This window comes from Panthera leo, chromosome A1 (assembly GCF_018350215.1).
Source record: "Panthera leo isolate Ple1 chromosome A1, P.leo_Ple1_pat1.1, whole genome shotgun sequence".
Lineage (NCBI taxonomy): Eukaryota > Metazoa > Chordata > Mammalia > Carnivora > Felidae > Panthera > Panthera leo.
Window position 1 is genome coordinate 128,765,389 of NC_056679.1, and position 18,507 is coordinate 128,783,895.

General features: G+C 37.6%; 1 protein-coding gene across 1 annotated transcript in view; it reads left to right on the forward strand.

Moving 5' to 3' along the window:
* Window positions 1–18,507, forward strand: part of NDUFAF2 (NADH:ubiquinone oxidoreductase complex assembly factor 2) — a 175,383-nt gene that overhangs the window by 115,187 nt on the left and 41,689 nt on the right. The window contains exon 3 of the mRNA XM_042939764.1: window positions 13,876–13,916. Coding sequence (XP_042795698.1) covers window positions 13,876–13,916 — 41 coding nt within the window. The remainder of the gene's footprint in view (window positions 1–13,875; window positions 13,917–18,507) is intronic.

Sequence of the window (18,507 nt, forward strand, 5' to 3'; positions counted from 1 at the left end):
TTGATGAGCTCTTTATAGATTTTGGATACTAGCCCTTTGTCCGATGTGTCATTTGCAAATATCTTTTCCCATTCCGTTGGTTGCCTTTTAGTTTTGTTGGTTGTTTCCTTTGCTGTGCAGAAGCTTTTTATCTTCATAAGGTCCCAGTAATTCACTTTTGCTTTTAATTCCCTTGCCTTTGGGGATGTGCCGAGTAAGAGATTGCTACGGCTGAGGTCAGAGAGGTCTTTTCCTGCTTTCTCCTCTAAGGTTTTGATGGTTTCCTGTCTCACATTCAGGTCCTTTATCCATTTTGAGTTTATTTTTGTGAATGGTGTGAGAAAGTGGTCTAGTTTCAACCTTCTGCATGTTGCTGTCCAGTTCTCCCAGCACCATTTGTTAAAGAGACTGTCTTTTTTCCATTGGATGTTCTTTCCTGCTTTGTCAAAGATGAGTTGGCCATACGTTTGTGGGTCTAGTTCTGGGGTTTCTATTCTATTCCATTGGTCTATGTGTCTGTTTTTATGCCAATACCATGCTGTCTTGATGATGACAGCTTTGTAGTAGAGGCTAAAGTCTGGGATTGTGATGCCTCCTGCTTTGGTCTTCTTCTTCAAAATTACTTTGGCTATTCGGGGCCTTTTGTGGTTCCATATGAATTTTAGGATTGCTTGTTCTAGTCTCGAGAAGAATGCTGGTGCAATTTTGATTGGGATTGCATTGAATGTGTAGATAGCTTTGGGTAGTATTGACATTTTGACAATATTTATTCTTCCAATCCATGAGCAGGGAATGTCTTTCCATTTCTTTATATCTTCTTCAATTACCTTCATAAGCTTTCTATAGTTTTCAGCATACAGATCTTTTACATCTTTGGTTAGATTTATTCCTAGGTATTTTATGCTTCTTGGTGCAATTGTGAATGGGATCAGTTTCTTCATTTGTCTTTCTGTTGCTTCATTGTTAGTGTATAAGAATGCAACTGATTTCTGCACATTGATTTTGTATCCTGCAACTTTGCTGAATTCATGTATCAGTTCTAGCAGACTTTTGGTGGAGTCTATCGGATTTTCCATGTATAATATCATGTCATCTGCAAAAAGCGAAAGCTTGACTTCATCTTTGCCAATTTTGATGCCTTTGATTTCCTTTTGTTGTCTGATTGCTGATGCTAGAACTTCCAGCACTATATTAAACAGCAGCGGTGAGAGTGGGCATCCCTGTCGTGTTCCTGATCTCAGGGAAAAAGCTCTCAGTTTTTCCCCGTTGAGGATGATGTTAGCTGTGGGCTTTTCATAAATGGCCTTTATGATCTTTAAGTATGTTCCTTCTATCCCGACTTTCTCAAGGGTTTTTATTAAGAAAGGGTGCTGGATTTTGTCAAAGGCCTTTTCTGCATCGATTGACAGGATCATATGGTTCTTCTCTTTTTTTTTGTTAATGTGATGTATCACGTTGATCGATTTGCGAATGTTGAACCAGCCCTGCATCCCAGGAATGAATCCCACTTGATCATGGTGAATAATTCTTTTTATATGCTGTTGAATTCGATTTGCTAGTATCTTATTAAGAATTTTTGCATCCATATTCATCAGGGATATTGGCCTGTAGTTCTCTTTTTTTACTGGGTCTCTGTCTGGTTTAGGAATCAAAGTAATACTGGCTTCATAGAATGAGTCTGGAAGTTTTCCTTCCCTTTCTATTTCTTGGAATAGCTTGAGAAGGATAGGTATTATCTCTGCTTTAAATGTCTGGTAGAACTCCCCTGGGAAGCCATCTGGTCCTGGACTCTTATTTGTTGGGAGATTTTTGATAACCGATTCAATTTCTTCGCTGGTTATGGGTCTGTTCAAGCTTTCTATTTCCTCCTGATTGAGTTTTGGAAGAGTGTGGGTGTTTAGAAATTTGTCCATTTCTTCCAGGTTGTCCAATTTGCTGGCATATAATTTTTCATAGTATTCCCTGATAATTGTTTGTATCTCTGAGGGATTGGTTGTAATAATTCCATTTTCATTCATGATTTTATCTATTTGGGTCATCTCCCTTTTCTTTTTGAGAAGCCTGGCTAGAGGTTTGTCAATTTTGTTTATTTTTTCAAAAAACCAACTCTTGGTTTCGTTGATCTGCTCTACAGTTTTTTTAGATTCTATATTGTTTATTTCTGCTCTGATCTTTATTATTTCTCTTCTTCTGCTGGGTTTAGGCTGCCTTTGCTGTTCTGCTTCTATTTCCTTTAGGTGTGCTGTTAGGTTTTGTATTTGGGATTTTTCTTGTTTCTTGAGATAGGCCTGGATTGCAATGTATTTTCCTCTCAGGACTGCCTTCGCTGCATCCCAGAGCGTTTGGATTGTTGTATTTTCATTTTCGTTTGTTTCCATATATGTTTTAATTTCTTCTCTAATTGCCTGGTTGACCCACTCATTCGTTAGTAGGGTGTTCTTTAACCTCCATGCTTTTGGAGGTTTTCCAGACTTTTTCCTGTGGTTGATTTCAAGCTTCATAGCATTGTGGTCTGAAAGTATGCATGGTATAATTTCAATTCTTGTAAACTTATGAAGGGCTGTTTTGTGACCCAGTATATGATCTATCTTGGAGAATGTTCCATGTGCACTCGAGAAGAAAGTATATTCTGTTGCTTTGGGATGCAGAGTTCTCAATATATCTGTCAAGTCCATCTGATCCAATGTATCATTCAGGGCCCTTGTTTCTTTATTGACTGTGTGTCTAGATGATCTATCCATTTCTGTAAGTGGGGTGTTAAAGTCCCCTGCAATGACCACATTCTTATCAATAAGGTTGCTTATGCTTATGAGTAATTGTTTTATATATCTGGGGGCTCGGGTATTTGGCGCATAGACATTTATAATAGTTAGCTCTTCCTGGTGGATAGACCCTGTGATTATTATATAATGCCCTTCTTCATCTCTTGTTACAGCCTTTAATTTAAAGTCTAGTTTGTCTGATATAAGTATGGCTACTCCAGCTTTCTTTTGGCTTCCAGGAGCATGATAAATAGTTCTCCATCCCCTCACTCTCAATCTAAAGGTGTCCTCAGATCTAAAATGAGTCTCTTGTAGACAGCAAATAGATGGGTCTTGTTTTTTTATCCATTCTGATACCCTATGTCTTTTAGTTGGCGCATTTAATCCATTTACATTCAGTGTTATTATAGAAAGATATGGGTTTAGAGTCATTGTGATGTCTGTATGTTTTATGCTTGTAGTGATGTCTCTGGTACTTTGTCTCACAGGATCCCCCTTAGGATCTCTTGTAGGGCTGGTTTCGTGGTGACAAATTCCTTCAGTTTTTGTTTGTTTGGGAAGACCTTTATCTCTCCTTCTATTCTAAATGACAGACTTGCTGGATAAAGGATTCTCGGCTGCATATTTTTTCTGTTTAGCACACTGTAGATATCGTGCCAAGCCTTTCTGGCCTGCCAAGTTTCAAAGGAGAGATCAGTCATGAGTCTTATAGGTCTCCCTTTATATGTGAGGGCACGTTTATCCCTTGCTGCTTTCAGAATTTTCTCTTTATCCTTGTATTTTGCCAGTTTCACTATGATATGTCGTGCAGAAGATCGATTCAAGTTACGTCTGAAGGGAGTTCTCTGTGCCTCTTGGATTTCAATGCCTTTTTCCTTCCCCAGTTCAGGGAAGTTCTCAGCTATAATTTGTTCAAGTACCCCTTCAGCACCCTTCCCTCTCTCTTCCTCCTCTGGGATACCAATTATGCGTATATTATTTTTTTTTTAGTGTATCACTTAGTTCTCTAATTTTCCCCTCATACTCCTGGATTTTTTTATCTCTCTTTCTTTCAGCTTCCTCTTTCTCCATAACTTTATCTTCTAGTTCACCTATTCTCTCCTCTGCCTCTTCAAGCCGAGCCATCGTGGATTCCATTTTGTTTTGCAATTCGTTTAAAGCGTTTTTCAACTCCTCGTGACTGTTCCTTAGTCCCTCGATCTTTGTGGCAAGAGATTCTCTGCTGTCCTGTATACTGTTTTCAAGCCCTGCGATTAATTTTATGACTATTATTCTAAATTCACTTTCTGTTATATTATTTAAATCCTTTTTGATCAGTTCGTTAGCTGTTGTTATTTCCTGGAGATTCTTCTGAGGGGAATTCTTCCGTTTGGTCATTTTGGAGAGTCCCTGGCGTGGTGAGGACCTGCAGTGCACTTCCCCTGTGCTGTGGTGTATAACTGGAGTTAGTGGGCGGGGCCGCAGTCCGACCCAATGTCTGCCCCCAGCCCACCGCTGGGGCCACAGTCAGACTGGTGTGTGCCTTCTCTTCCCCTCTCCTAGGGGCAGGATTCACTGTGGGGTGGCGTGTCCCGTCTGGGCTACTTGCACACTGCCAGGCTTGTGTTGCTGGGGATCTGGCGTATTAGCTGGGGTGGGTAGGCAAGGTGCACGGGGGCTGGAGGGGCAGGCTTAGCTCGCTTCTCCTTAGGTGATCCACTTCAGGAGGAGCCCTGTGGCAGCGGGAGGGAGTCAGATCCGCTGCCTGAGGTTTGGCTCCGCAGAAGCACAGAGTTGGGTGTTTGCGCGGAGCGAGCAAGTTCTCTGTCAGGAACTGGTTCCCTTTGGGATTTTGGCTGGGGGATGGGCGGGGGAGATGGCGCTGGCGCCTTTGTTCCTCGCCAAGCTGAGCTCTGCCATCCGGGGGCTCAGCAGCTCTCCCTCCCTTTGTCCTCCAGCCTTCCCGCTTTCCGAGCAGAGCTGTTAACTTATGACCTCCCAGACGCTAAGTCGCGCTTGCTGTCGGAACACAGTCTGTCCGGCCCCTCCGCTTTTGCCAGCCAGACTCGGGGGCTCTGCTTGGCCGGCGAGCCGCCCCTCCGCCCCGGCTCCCTCCCGCCAGTGCGTGGAGCACGCACCGCCTCGCCGCCCTTCCTACCCTCTTCCGTGGGCCTCTAGTCTGCGCTTGACTCCGGAGACTCCCTTCTGCTAATCCTCTGGCGGTTTTCTGGCGGTTTAACATTTAAAGATCAACATCGCCCCATTTCCCCCATCTCCCACCCCTGGTAGCCACCTACATTCCACATAAAAATGAGATCATGCAGTATTTTTCTTTCCATATCTAGCTTATTTCATTTACCATGTCTTCCAGATTCATCTGATATTGTCAAAGATGGCAGGACATTCTTCTTTTAAGACTGAATAATATATTCCATTGTAAATATATATATATATATATATATGTATATATATATATACACACACACACATACCATTCTTCCATCAATGGACATTAAAGTTGTTTCCATATCTTGGCTATTGCCAATAATGCTGCAGAGAACATGGGAGCACAGATATCTCTTCAAAATAATGATTTCATTTCCTTTGGATATGTATCCAGAAGAGGGATTTCTGGATCATATGGTAGTTCTAGTTTTAATTTTTTGAGGTAACTCCATACTATTTTCCATACTGGCTGTATCAGTTTACATTCCCACTGAACAGTACATAGGGTTTTCTTTTCTCCACATCCTTACCAACACTTATTATCCTTTGTCTTTTTTGTTAAAACTATTTATTCATTCATTCATTCATTCATTCATTCATTTGCTTATTTATTTACTTGAGAGAGAGAGAGCAGGGGAGGGGCAGAGAGAGGGAGAGAAAGAATCCTAAGCAGGCTTCCCACTTAGCACAGAGCCGGACGTGAGGCTCAAGTCCACAGTCCTGTGACCACGACTTGAGCTGAAATCAAGAGACCCTCCACTGACTGAGCCACCCAGGCACCTCTATTCTTTGTCTTTTGATAATAGCCGTCCTAACCAGGTATGAGATGGTATCTCACTGTGCATTTCATTTGCATTTATATTCAACTTTTAACAAAGAAGAAAAATCATAATTTCATATTAGTACAGAAAAAATATTTGACAAAATTCACCATACATTCATAATTAAAAACTCTCTACACACGTGAACTGGGAAGTTCCTCAACCTAATAAAGGATATTAAGAGGAAAAAGCACTTACAAGTAACCAACCTCATATTCGATAGTAAAAGAACACTGTCCCCCCTAAAATTTGGAACAAAACAAGGGTATCCTCACTATTTTTATTTTATATTATCCTGGAAAATTCAAGTAAGTGCAATAAGGCTAGAAAAAGAAATAAAATGAATTCAGATAGGAAATGACAAAGTAAAAGCCTCTTCACAGATGACATAATTGTGCATAAAGACAACCTCAAAAAAATCTATAAAATAATGAATTTAGTAAGTTTTCAAGATATAAGGGCAATATGTTAAGACCACTTATCTATCTACATTTTATTACCAAACAATTGCTAAATGAATTTTTTTATTCTGTCACTTAAAATGCCATTAAAAACATGAAGTATTTAGGGATAATGTTACAAAAATATGTCTCTACAACCTGTACATTGAAAAATGTAAAATATTCCTAAGAGAAATTAAAGGAAATCTAAATAAGTGGAGAGATACACATTTTTGTGGTTCCGAAGTCAATAGTTAAAAGATTTTATTTGCCTAAATTTGATCTGTACATTTAGTGCATCCCAAGTCAAGATACTAGTAAATTTTTCTTTTTAAAATTAACATGCTGAGGGGCGCCTGGGTGCCTCAGTCGGTTAAGCGGCCGACTTGGGCTCAGGTAATGATTTCTCGGTCCGTGAGTTCAAGCCCCACGTCGGGCTCTGTGCTGACAGCTCAGAGCCTGGAGCCTGTTTCAGATTGTGTGTCTCCCTCTCTCTGACCCTCCCTCATTCATGTTCTCTCTCTCTCTGTCTAAAAAATAAATAAACATTTAGAAAAATTAAAACAAAAAATTAACATGCTGATCCTAAATTTTGTATTAAAATGTAAAAGGATCTAGGATACCTAAAACACTTTTTTTTTCCTTTCAAATTTTTATTTAAATTCTAGTTAGTTAACATAGCATGTAATATTAGTTTCAGGTGTACAATTTAATGATTCATCACTTACATACAACACCCAGTCCTCATCACAACAAGTGTCCTCCTTAATCCTCATCACCTATGTAACCCCTCCCCCGGCCCACCTCCCCCCTCCCCATAACCAGTTTGTTCTCTATAGTTAAGACTCTTTATTGATTGCCTCTCTTTTTTCCCTATGTTCATTTGTTTTGTTTCTTAAATTTCCACAAATGAGTGAAATCATACGGTATTTTTATTTCTCTTATTTTTCTTAGCATAATGCTCTAGTTCCATCCATATCCTTGCAAATGGCAAGATTTCATTCTTTTTGATGGCTGAGAAATGTGTCAATTGTTGATAATGCTGCTGAAAACATTGGGGTGTGTGTATTCCTTTGGGTCAATATTTTTATATCCTTTGGGTAAATACCTAGTAGTGCAATTGTTGGATCATGGGGTAGTTCCATTTTTAACTTTTTGAGGAATCTCCATACTGCCTAAAACACTTTTTAAAAAGAACAAGGTTGGAGGATTTAACTTTAAAAAGCTACATTTTTCAAGACAGTTTAATACCACTATAATGATAGATATAAAATTAATGGAATCAAACTGAGAGTCCAGAAGTGTCCCTACATTTATATGGTCATTTGAGTTTTCAATGGGAAAAGGAAATTCTTTTCAACTACTGTTAAATAGTTGGATTTCCATATGAAAAAAAATAAACTTTGGTCTTTACCTCATATTAAATCTAAAACTTAAATTGAAATTGATCACAGACCTAAATGTGAAAGTTAAAGCTTTTAGAAGAAAACATTGGACTAAATCTTTCTATCATGGCATAGTCAAAGAATTATATAGGACACCACATATAAAAGAAAAAATATGATAAGTTGAACTTCATCAAAAAATTTTAAACTCTTTTTTAACAGATAACTCTGAACAAATGAAAAGATGGATGAAGAGAAAATTTGTGATACATATGTGACATAAAACTTGTATCCAGAATATGTAAAGAACTCTCACAACCCAATAATAGGACTAGCATCAGAAGTTAAAAAGAAGATATGTAACATCATTAGTTATCAAGGAATGCAAATTAAAACCATAGTGAAGTACCACTACATACCACTGACTCACTAGAATTTAAAAGATTAACAATACAAAGTGTTAATGAGGATGTAAAGCACCTGAAATGTACATAAATGTTTGGCCAATGTGTAAATGGTACATCTGCTTTGGGAAATAGCTTATTCTTTATAAACTTAAACACACTCTTACACTATAACCTGGAAATCTGCTGGGTATTAATCCAGAGATATAAAAACGTAGTCTACCCAAACACTTACTGAAAGTTTTCATAGCTGCTTTATTCATAAAAGCCCAAATTGAAAGTTCCCCAAACACCCAACAAAAATCAGTGGATAAACACATTGTCATTTTCTATATAGTGGAATATTACACAGGAATAAAAAGAATGAACTGCTGCTGTGCTCACTGTATTTATTTTTTATTACTCTGCATCAGTATTACCACAAACTTAGCTAAAAACACTATATATTTATCATCGCCTGGTTCCTGTGGTCTTGAGTCCAAGCCTAGATGGGTTCTCTACTTAGGGTCTCACATAGACTGCAAACCATGTCAATAGGTATCATCCAGGTCTGCATTCTCATCTGGAGGTTTGAGTGTGGAAGGATCCATTGTTCCACATGTGTGGTTATTCACAGAATTCAGCTCCTTGCAACTATAGGACTGTGAGCTTCAGTTTTTCACTTGATGCTGGCCAGAGACCACCCTAAGCTCCTAGAAGTCACTGAAAGTTCCTTGCCACATGGGATTCTTCAACATGCCACCTTTTCTCTTACAGCCAGCAAGGGAGAGCCTCCAGCAAATGGATGCTGTAAGCTTACATGACATAATCATGCACTCGTAGACATTCCATCTCCTTTGCCCTCTTATCATAGTTAGAAGTACGTCACAGGACCTGCCTTTACTCAAGGGAAAGAAACCATACAAAGGTGTCGACATGAAGAGATGGGGTTTGTGGAGGCTACCTTAAGAGTTTGTTCTCTACACACAGTTACATGGATGAACTTTAACAACATTATGTTGAGTAAAATAAGTTAGATGCAAAAGAGTGCATACAGTAAAATTCCATTTATATGAAACTGTAGGTAAGGCAGAACTCATCAACAGTGACAGAAAGTGTAGCACTACCTGGGAGCTGTGGATGGATTAGGGTGGGTGTTTGCATGTGGTCAGAGATAGGAAACTTGCAAGTGATGGAAACATTCTATATACTGATTTTGGTGCTGGTTAAAAGGTTGTAAACGTTTTTCAGAATTCATGGAATTGCACACTTAAAATGGTTTCACTGTATTGTTTATAAATTATATCAAACTAAAGAGGATTAAAGAAAAAGAATAGTAATAGGCTTGAGCATCCCCAAAATTTTAACTTAAATATGCCAGTTAAATCTAATAATGTCTTTAAGATATGCTCAAGAGTCAGTAATCAGAAAGTGACTCATTTCATAATATATCACTTGAAGAATTTTCACAGTTAAAAAGTAGGGATTCTTGGGGCGCCTGGGTGGCGCAGTCGGTTAAGCGTCCGACTTCAGCCAGGTCACGATCTCGCGGTCCGTGAGTTCGAGCCCCGCGTCAGGCTCTGGGCTGATGGCTCGGAGCCTGGAGCCTGTTTCCGATTCTGTGTCTCCCTCTCTCTCTGCCCCTCCCCCCTTCATGCTCTGTCTCTCTCTGTCCCAAAAATAAATAAAAAACGTTGAAAAAAAAAAAAAAAAAAGTAGGGATTCTTGTTTTTATAGATTTTTATAAGATATATACACCCAGAACTGGCAAAGATCATTTTTTAAAAGATGAGGCTTTATTATAGTGTTGTCTTCTCCTTGAGCGAATTAAACAACACATATTTCTAATGTAGTATCTTTTAGATGCAGACTCCTCACAAGCTTTCCATAATTTTAGTTCTGAATGATCACCTCCTGAATCTAGTGATAAATGTTTCATTTACCTTAACCCCTGTTGGCACTGCTTCTAAAAGTATATTAGCCGTTTCCAGTGCTTATAGAAATTTGAAAAATGTATGCTTCACGAAGTATTTTCCTGCTTGCTTCTTCTAGTCCCTTTTAGTGATTAATGGGAACTTTAATTTGCATGCTCACTTTTACGCTTATTATAGTGTGTTATGTTCCAATAAGAGTATTAAAGTTCAATGAAAATTTCATGCATACTAATGAGAATGCAGATGAACACTGATGAAAGAATGCTAGGATCTTAAGACATAAACTTTCCAGTTATCTTGCTAAATTCTATTCAAACAATGGTTACATTATAATGAAGACTGATACAGAATCCACCATACAGATATAATTAGCAATGGCAGAATCATTATATAATTTATAATTGGATCGAGGTTCAGTTCCAGATTGTTATGAGGATAAAAAAAAAGAAATGTAATGATTTGATATTAATGCATATTTTTATTCTTCCTCTTCCTAACCTTTGCCAACCTTCAGCAGGATATTTCCTTTGTTGCATAGAGTGATTGGGAAAGTTAGGGATGATTATATAAATGAGTGATCACATTGAATATTTCCAGCTGTAACCTTTATTGGATACATAGCAGTAAATGGTCCTCAACCATCATCTCAAGAACATTTCAAGTATCTGGTTATTGTAGAATTATACAAATGTATATCAGCAATTGCATTTATTTATCAAGATAAAACTAAGATCTTTTTCCTTGAGCCATTTAAAACAAAGCTAAAGGAAGTCCTATATCTTTCCTTAGAGAATAGTGTGTCCCATGAGGGTAACTATTCTAGGCAGTACTTAATACGTTATCTGAGTTATACTGCATTCTTCTGTGCATGAATTTTATAAACTTATACAAAACAAGTAAACTTTAGAAAACACGTATCAGAGTTTACTCAATCTATTAATTCAGGGATTTTTTTGAAAATTATTTAGATTCTCTTGAAGTATTTTTCTTATTTTAACCTTACAAAGAAACTGGAAATGTTGTTTTATGGACTTATTGATAAGACAGTTTGTTGTTTTAAGTTGTTTTTCTCATGGTGGTAGTTGTTGTTTTAAGTTGTTTTTCTCATGGTGGTAGTAAGTATGCATTGTGCCGTGATACTTTTCCAGCATGATCTAAAGCCAACAGTATATGTTCACAGACTCTGGAGTACATGGTCTTCATTAGTAAAAAGTGTAGCAGTTAATAATGATTTTTATTTTAGATATTATGAAAGTGTTTTTGAATCAGGATAGATCATTCTTGATATAAGGCTTATACTTACTGGTTGCCCTACCACAGGGGTTGGCAAACTTTCTTTAAAGGGCCAAGTGATAAGTATTTTAGCCTTTGTGGGCTCTACAAGTGTGGCTATGTGCCAATAGAACCTTATTTACTGACAGTGAAATTTGAATTCTATGTAATTTTCATGTGTCATGAAATATTATTCTTCCTTTGATATTTTTTTCAACCATTTAAAAATGTAAAACAAGTTACAAGCAGAATTTGACTCTCAAGTTGTGTAGTTAGCCAACCCCTGCCCTAGCAGTTGATTTTTCTTAATTAAGTTTTTAATCTAATTTAAAACTGAAGATTTACTGCTTAAAACCTTTTAGAGGTATATGACTTATGTTGAATTATTTTATAAGAAGCTCTATCCTGGGGGAAAAAATGCCGATAAATAAAGCTAAGTAACTTTTATTTTGACCATAAGAAGGCAGTTGAAAATTCCATAAAGCACTCATTTCCTTGATTGCACAGAGGAATCTTGCTATTGCTAAGCTGGGTTTTCTAACACAGGTAAAAATCCCATTACAGCAAATATTTGTGTAGTGGAAATATTTTATAGTGGAAGTATTCGTTCCACAGCTGTATTAAGCACCTACTCTTTTGAGGCATTTAGCCGGTAGAAAAATAAATCTCCCATGGATGCATCTTGCTCCTGACAGCCTTACAAGCCTAATAAGGAATATAAAATCTGTACAACTTGGGGCTAGAAATGGACCAAATAGGAGTGGAAGCTAACGAGAAAGAGAACGCAGGGGCGCCTGGGTGGCTCAGTTGGTTAAGTATCTGACTTCAGCTCAGGTCATAATCTTGCGGTCTGTGAGTTCAAGCCCCACATTGGGCTCTGGGCTAACAGCTCAGAGCCTGGAGCCTGCTTCGGATTCTGTGTCTCCTTCTCCCTCTGTCCCTCCCCCACTCACACTCTATCTCTCTCTGTCTCTCAAAAATGGATAAATGGTAAAAATAAATAAATAAATAAATAAATATTAAAAATTTAAAAAAGAATAAAAAGAATACAGAGAAAAACAACAGGGGTAGAAACTCAGAAGTAGGAGTAGAGAAGATAAAACACTGGAACTATATTAAAAATACTTATATGGGATTAGTGCAAGGCCGACAATTGAATGTTGCTCATTGTACCCCAATAACCATTCAGTACTGGGTTTGTCTGGAGGACAGTTCCTGCCTGGTGCTGTTGCTTGGATGACAAAAGGCAGGCTGGTGGAGCTGGTCTGAATAAAAGGTAGCTGGTAAACAGAGCTCAGGTTTTAGAGTCATTTTAACAATGGGTTGATTCCCAGGCTGTTGAGTTTAGGCAGATTGCTTAATCTTTCTGAAACTCAGTTTCCCAAACTGTAAAATGGGGTCTGCAATTCTTATTTTCTGACTTGTAATTAAGAGTGCAACCTTTTCTTTCTAGTTTTGTGTTCTTTGCTTGTTGCTAACTGAAATTTGAGAGGCAGCTTAGTAGAATGTGGATATCTTTTGGAGCTAGAAATGGGGACAACTCTGGACTCACATGCTACCATTAGTACTTACTGTATAAATTTGAGACAGTTATTTAATTTCTCTATTAAATAAGGATACCTCACAATTTTGTAATGAAAATTAAATCAACTAAAGTGAGGGGGAAAAAGAAAGACTCCAATTAAATCAGTCGGTTAAGCATTCGACTTCGGCTCAGGTCATGATCTGACGGTTCATGGATTTGAGCCCCGCGTTGGGCTCTGTGCTGACAGCTCAGAGCCTGGAACCTGCTTCAGACTCTGTGTCTCCTCCTCTCTCTGCCCCTCCCATGCTCATGCTCTGTCTCTCTCTGTCTCTCAATAATAATAAATAAACGTTAAAAAGAATTAACTAAAGTGATCAGTTTTCTACTTTTTAAAGACCAAATTCCTACAATATATTTTCTTGATATATTCTTATAGTCCAAGCTGATACTATTGCTCTTAGGGTTTTTTTTTCAGCCTATTTTAAAAAATATAGCTGTATTGAATTATAGAGATAATAATAGTTAATAATAATATTAATAATATTAACTTAGACTTAATGCTTACTGTACACCAGGCTCTGAGCTAAAAATTTGTATATATAACTTCATATACTTTTCACAACTGTTAAATGTAGATATTATTATAATTTATATTTTGCAGATTGGAAATATGATGCTTACAAAATTAAGTAGTTTGCCCCGATTACACAGCTAGTAAGGGATGCAGTCGAGATTTGAACCCAGAAAGGCTGATTCTACTCTCCTAAACACCATCTTCCATGTGATTCATATACACTTCCCTTGAGGCAGCTGGCCCACTTGCTTCCTGTTGCTACAAACATTGAGCACTCAGTGGAAATCAGGCACTTATTAGGTCTGATTTTGGAAATGGAACTGCCTTTCTTTATTGAACTCCCTATGCTCTTGTATTTTTTCAGGACACAAATCATTACCTGACATCGTATATTTGTGTGTTTGTTTTCTGTTCCCCTTCACTAGTATATATTTTGCAGAAGAGGAGAAAATTCATGTTTGGTCCCTCCTTAGATGTCCAGTGCCTAAAATAACATGTAACAGGTGCTCAATAAATATTTGTTTTATGCATGAATAAGTAAAGTGTTTGTGCAAATTATCAAAAATTTACATTTAAGTATTATTTGTCTTTCTAGCTTGGATTAGAGGAAAAAGAAAGACTCCACCTACGATGGAGGTAAGAATACACAACAAAAATATTCAAATAGCATGTATTTATAATGCTGTGTTTCTCAGTTGGGAGTTTACATGAAGCCTCAGAATAAATATTATGCATCTTCCCAGAGTGTTCATTTTACTCCACAGACAAGAATTTAAAACATCTTTATAATAAATGCATAAGTTATATAATATAACATTCAATTCACAGGAATTTTAAAATGAAAAAATACAAATGCAATACAAAATAAAAATATTTTTTAGAAAGTTTAGACTTAAAGCAGCTTACATCAGGATGTTTTGCCTGGTTCCTGGGAGCTGTGTTCTGCTATGGGTGCTTTGGTGGAAAAGTCTGAGAAATACTGAATCTCATGGTTCTATCCAAATCATCCTGTGCTTATTTTTCCCTCAATTTTATATCAAATGTAAAATGTTATAATTTTATATACATTTAACTCTATCATATCTGAAGAAACCTTAAAATACACAATTAGCATGTAACATGGAACACTCAGTATAATAGATGAATTTTTATTTTAAACTTTAAAAACAGTTTTGGTAGCACAGAGAATAAAAAGTATAGCATTGCTGTGGTGTAGTATTTTTAAAACAGTTATTTCATAATTTTTATTTTAAAACAATATCCTAAAGTGTTCTAAAATTGTTTTGTTAGAATTAAATGTATTCCATAAGAGGAAATTTTCCAAATTGATTAGTATACTGCCTTCTCCTTTTCTTGTGTTTAGGACCTCCCTCTTCTTTTCTCTCCACTTTTCCTTCACTACTACAGCCCTGATGACAACAGAAATGTTGCTCCACCAGTCAGGCCCCACTTGTTGAGAGGTGGGGTACACCAGGGCAGAACTCATGGTGACCCATAAACTGACATACATATGCTCCATTTCTCCTATACTGACCCCATCAGTGTTTGTCAGGCTGGGCTCTGAACAAGCTTATCTCTAAGCCCATTTATAGCTTTGTATGTTACTTCCACTTTTGCCCTGCCTTACTCTTGTCAGATCTTTCTAATATCTGTGAACCTTGGAAATAAAAGGGAAGAAAAAGTCATTGTGATTCAAGATTCAGAAGCATCCCCAGTGGTTTGCAGTGCTAGGAATCATCAAGGAGACCTTCCAATTCCTCTTCACTTGGCCATATTAAGACTTCTTAGTCTCAGAGCTAAAGCAGTTTCTTCTAACCTCAGAATTCTGAAAGCCTTCTTCCATGGAAACACTGATGTGCAAAGTGATTAGATGAAGGCACCTGAACCTATTAGAGCTAAGACACCACCCCTGTAAATTTCAAGTAATCCCAGCATTTCAGACAAGCTCCAATCAGAACAGTGAGATCAAGTCATTCTATCCATGATGCTCACATTCTTGAATATCGGAATAGGAGCCTTCCCTTGCATCTTTTCTAATGTATTATCACTGTCATCCTTCTTTATGCTCTTCTGCATCCTCCACACACACACACACACACACACACACACACACACACACTTTCCTCCCTCTTGATCTCTTCCATTGTGTTTCAGAAATTTCTGTTTCTTTGTTAGCAATTTATCCTTAACTTTTAATATTTCCTAGGAACTTTCTCTACCACAAACCTCAACTGAAATCTGCCTGTGTCTGAAAGATAGTGAGCCTCCTTGTGCTCATTTTACCACAACCCACAGAAAGAATGTGGGTTCAACTGTTTCTTTCTTTCCCTTTTCCCTTCCAAAATATTCTTTCATTTTGTGAACCTAGGGGAGAGTAGTAACTTTGTGACCTAAGTATGTTTTTCTCCACCTATTTATAATTTTTGTCTCTCCCAACCTCCAGGCCACTCCCCACCCTGATGGTGAAGATGAGAACCAGACTTAGAGACTTCTTCAATGCCTTCCCAAGTCTTAGCTGTTCAGTTTTTTTTTTACTCCATCCACACTAATATCCATACCTCAAGTGAACAACCACTAATGTAGCCACACCTTAGTTCTTACCATCACCAAACACCATTCTACCACTACAGTTTGTAAACTCTTAAATCCCAGATTCTACATATGTCCGATTAAGAGAAAACTACTTAATTTAAAGTAAGACAAGTTTACAGAAAGCCACAGGAATTAAATATATGGCTTAATGGGTTATTATAAGGTGAATTCCACAAGGTCAGAAATAGAACTTTGTCATCTAATCCAGAATCATGTACTCTGTCATAATACAGCCTCCCCCAAAAGCAACCCTGAACCTTTTGCAGTAAATTTATAAAATTTTATCACCCAAATGTACATTATAGTTTAGAGTTTTACATTTTTTAAAAACTTCATATTTGATTTAAATCTCCATCAATCTCTGTGGTTCTCCTCTATCCCTTTTATTTTCTTATAAATTTGTCTGTTGAAAAACCCAGCCTATTTAACCTGTAGATCATGCCACAGTTTAGATTTTGTTGATCTTATGTTATTCATGTTCGTTCACGATGTTCCTCTGTCCTCTGTCTTTCCTTCAGTTTGGCACCTGCATCCAGAAGCTGGCTACTCATGTTTGATCTTTTTGTCAAGACTGTAGAAAATGTTTGGCAAGACTGTGGGAGAGCATATCTGGTTGTCCCTCTTTTTGTGATTTGCACAGTTGCTTATGCTTCATACCTATGTCACTTCATTGGAAACAACCTCCTAATCTTGCATGTCTGTTAAAACTAGTTAGTTTTCAAGATGCTACCAGCATTTGAGCTCTCTACGTTTTTTTCAAATCTCTTAGTGAACTCCCACCCCCAAATAGACTTCTGTCTCTTCTACCTGTACGCTACGGCTAAAGGTTAGCTAGTAACAATTAGAGTGCCATTTATAGTAGTGTCAGAAAATATTAAATACCCTGATATAAATTAAGCAAAATATATGCAAGACATGTACACTTAAAACTACAGAATGCTGTCGAGAGAAATTGAAGAAGACCTAAATTAATGGAGAGAAATATCTGTTCGTGGGTTGGAATATTTAATTGCTAAGACGTTACTTCTTCCAAATTGATCTGCAGCAGCAAAGCTTATACTTTATCATGCATCACCATCACCAGGAAGGCTTGTTAAAACACAGATTGCAGGTCCCAGCCCCAGAGTGGTTGATCCACTAGGTCTTAGGGTGAGGCTTGAATATTTTCATTGCATCAAGATCCTTGGTGATACTAATGCTGCTGGTCAAGAGCCCATGCCTTGCAAACCACTGGTGTAGAGAGTTAGTCAAATAAAAATTAAGTTAAAATTCCACCAGACTTGTAGAAATCAAGATATAGATGAATTCTAAAATATATTTGAAAATGCAAAGGCCCTAAAGTAGCTGAAAGCAATCATGAAAAAGGAGATTAAAAATTAAAGAACTTACACTGTCTGGCACTAAGACTTACTCTAAAACTGTAGTAATGAGGTACTGGGATAAGGATATATAAATAAATGAATGGAAAAGAATAGAGAATCCAGGGGCGCCTGGGTGGCTCAGTCGGTTAAGCGTCCGACTTTGGTTCAGGTCATGATCTCACAGTTTGTGGGTTTGAGCACCACATTGGGCTCTGTGCTGATGGTTCAGAGCCTGGAGCCTGCTTCAGATTCTGTGTCTCCTTCTGTCTCTGCCCCTCCCCCACTTGTGCTCTGTCTCTCTCTGTCTCTCAAAAATAAATAAATGTAAAAAAAAGAATAGAGAATCCAGAAGTAGACACCATACAGCCAATTGGCTTTGACAATGGCACCAAAGGAACACAATTACAAATGGAAAGACTTTTCAACAAATGGTGTTAGAATAACTTAATGTCCACATGGAAAAAATAAAGATCCCTACCTGACATCATGTGCCAGTATTAATTCAAGATGGAACATAGACTAAACATAAAAGCTAAAACTTAAAATCCTTCTAGAAGAAACCATAGTGGAATATTTTCACAATTTTGGGGTAAACAAGAGATAGCGCTATCCAGAAGGGAGAAGCATTGATCATTTGAACTTAATCAAAATTAAAACTAAGCTTCTCAAAAAATAACATTAGCAAAGCAGTAAACTGGGAGAAAATAATCACAGTGTATGTATTTGACAAGACTCGTATCCAGACTATACAAAGAACACCTCAACTCAATGATTTAAAAGAAAAGAAGGCAACGCTAATAAAAATTGGGTAAAAATCTTGAACAGTCACTTTATAAAATACAAGAATGAGCACTAAGCCTATGAAAAGATACTCACCATCTCTAGTCATCAGGGAAACCACAATGAGATGCCACTCTACTAGACACACAAGAAAAGAGCTAAAATTCAAAAGATTAACAATAACTAGAGCAACCATACCTTTCATGTAGTACTGGTTGTTGTAAAAATAATGCAACCACATTAAAAAACTGGCTGTTTTTTATAAAATCAAACACATCTACCCTCTGACACCAGTTTTTTTTTCTCCTGGCCCCTTTCAAGTCTGAGGGAATAAATATTTAGGCATATTTCTTGGGAAGCTCTGTCCGAAAGAAGGTCTAGTTGCCTGGCAGACCATGAATGGCCTCCTGATTTGTGCCCAGCCCACGTTTTCTTACTTTCCTCCTTCTGCTTGTTATACCCACTCAACTCTACAAGAACTCCCTACTGTTTCT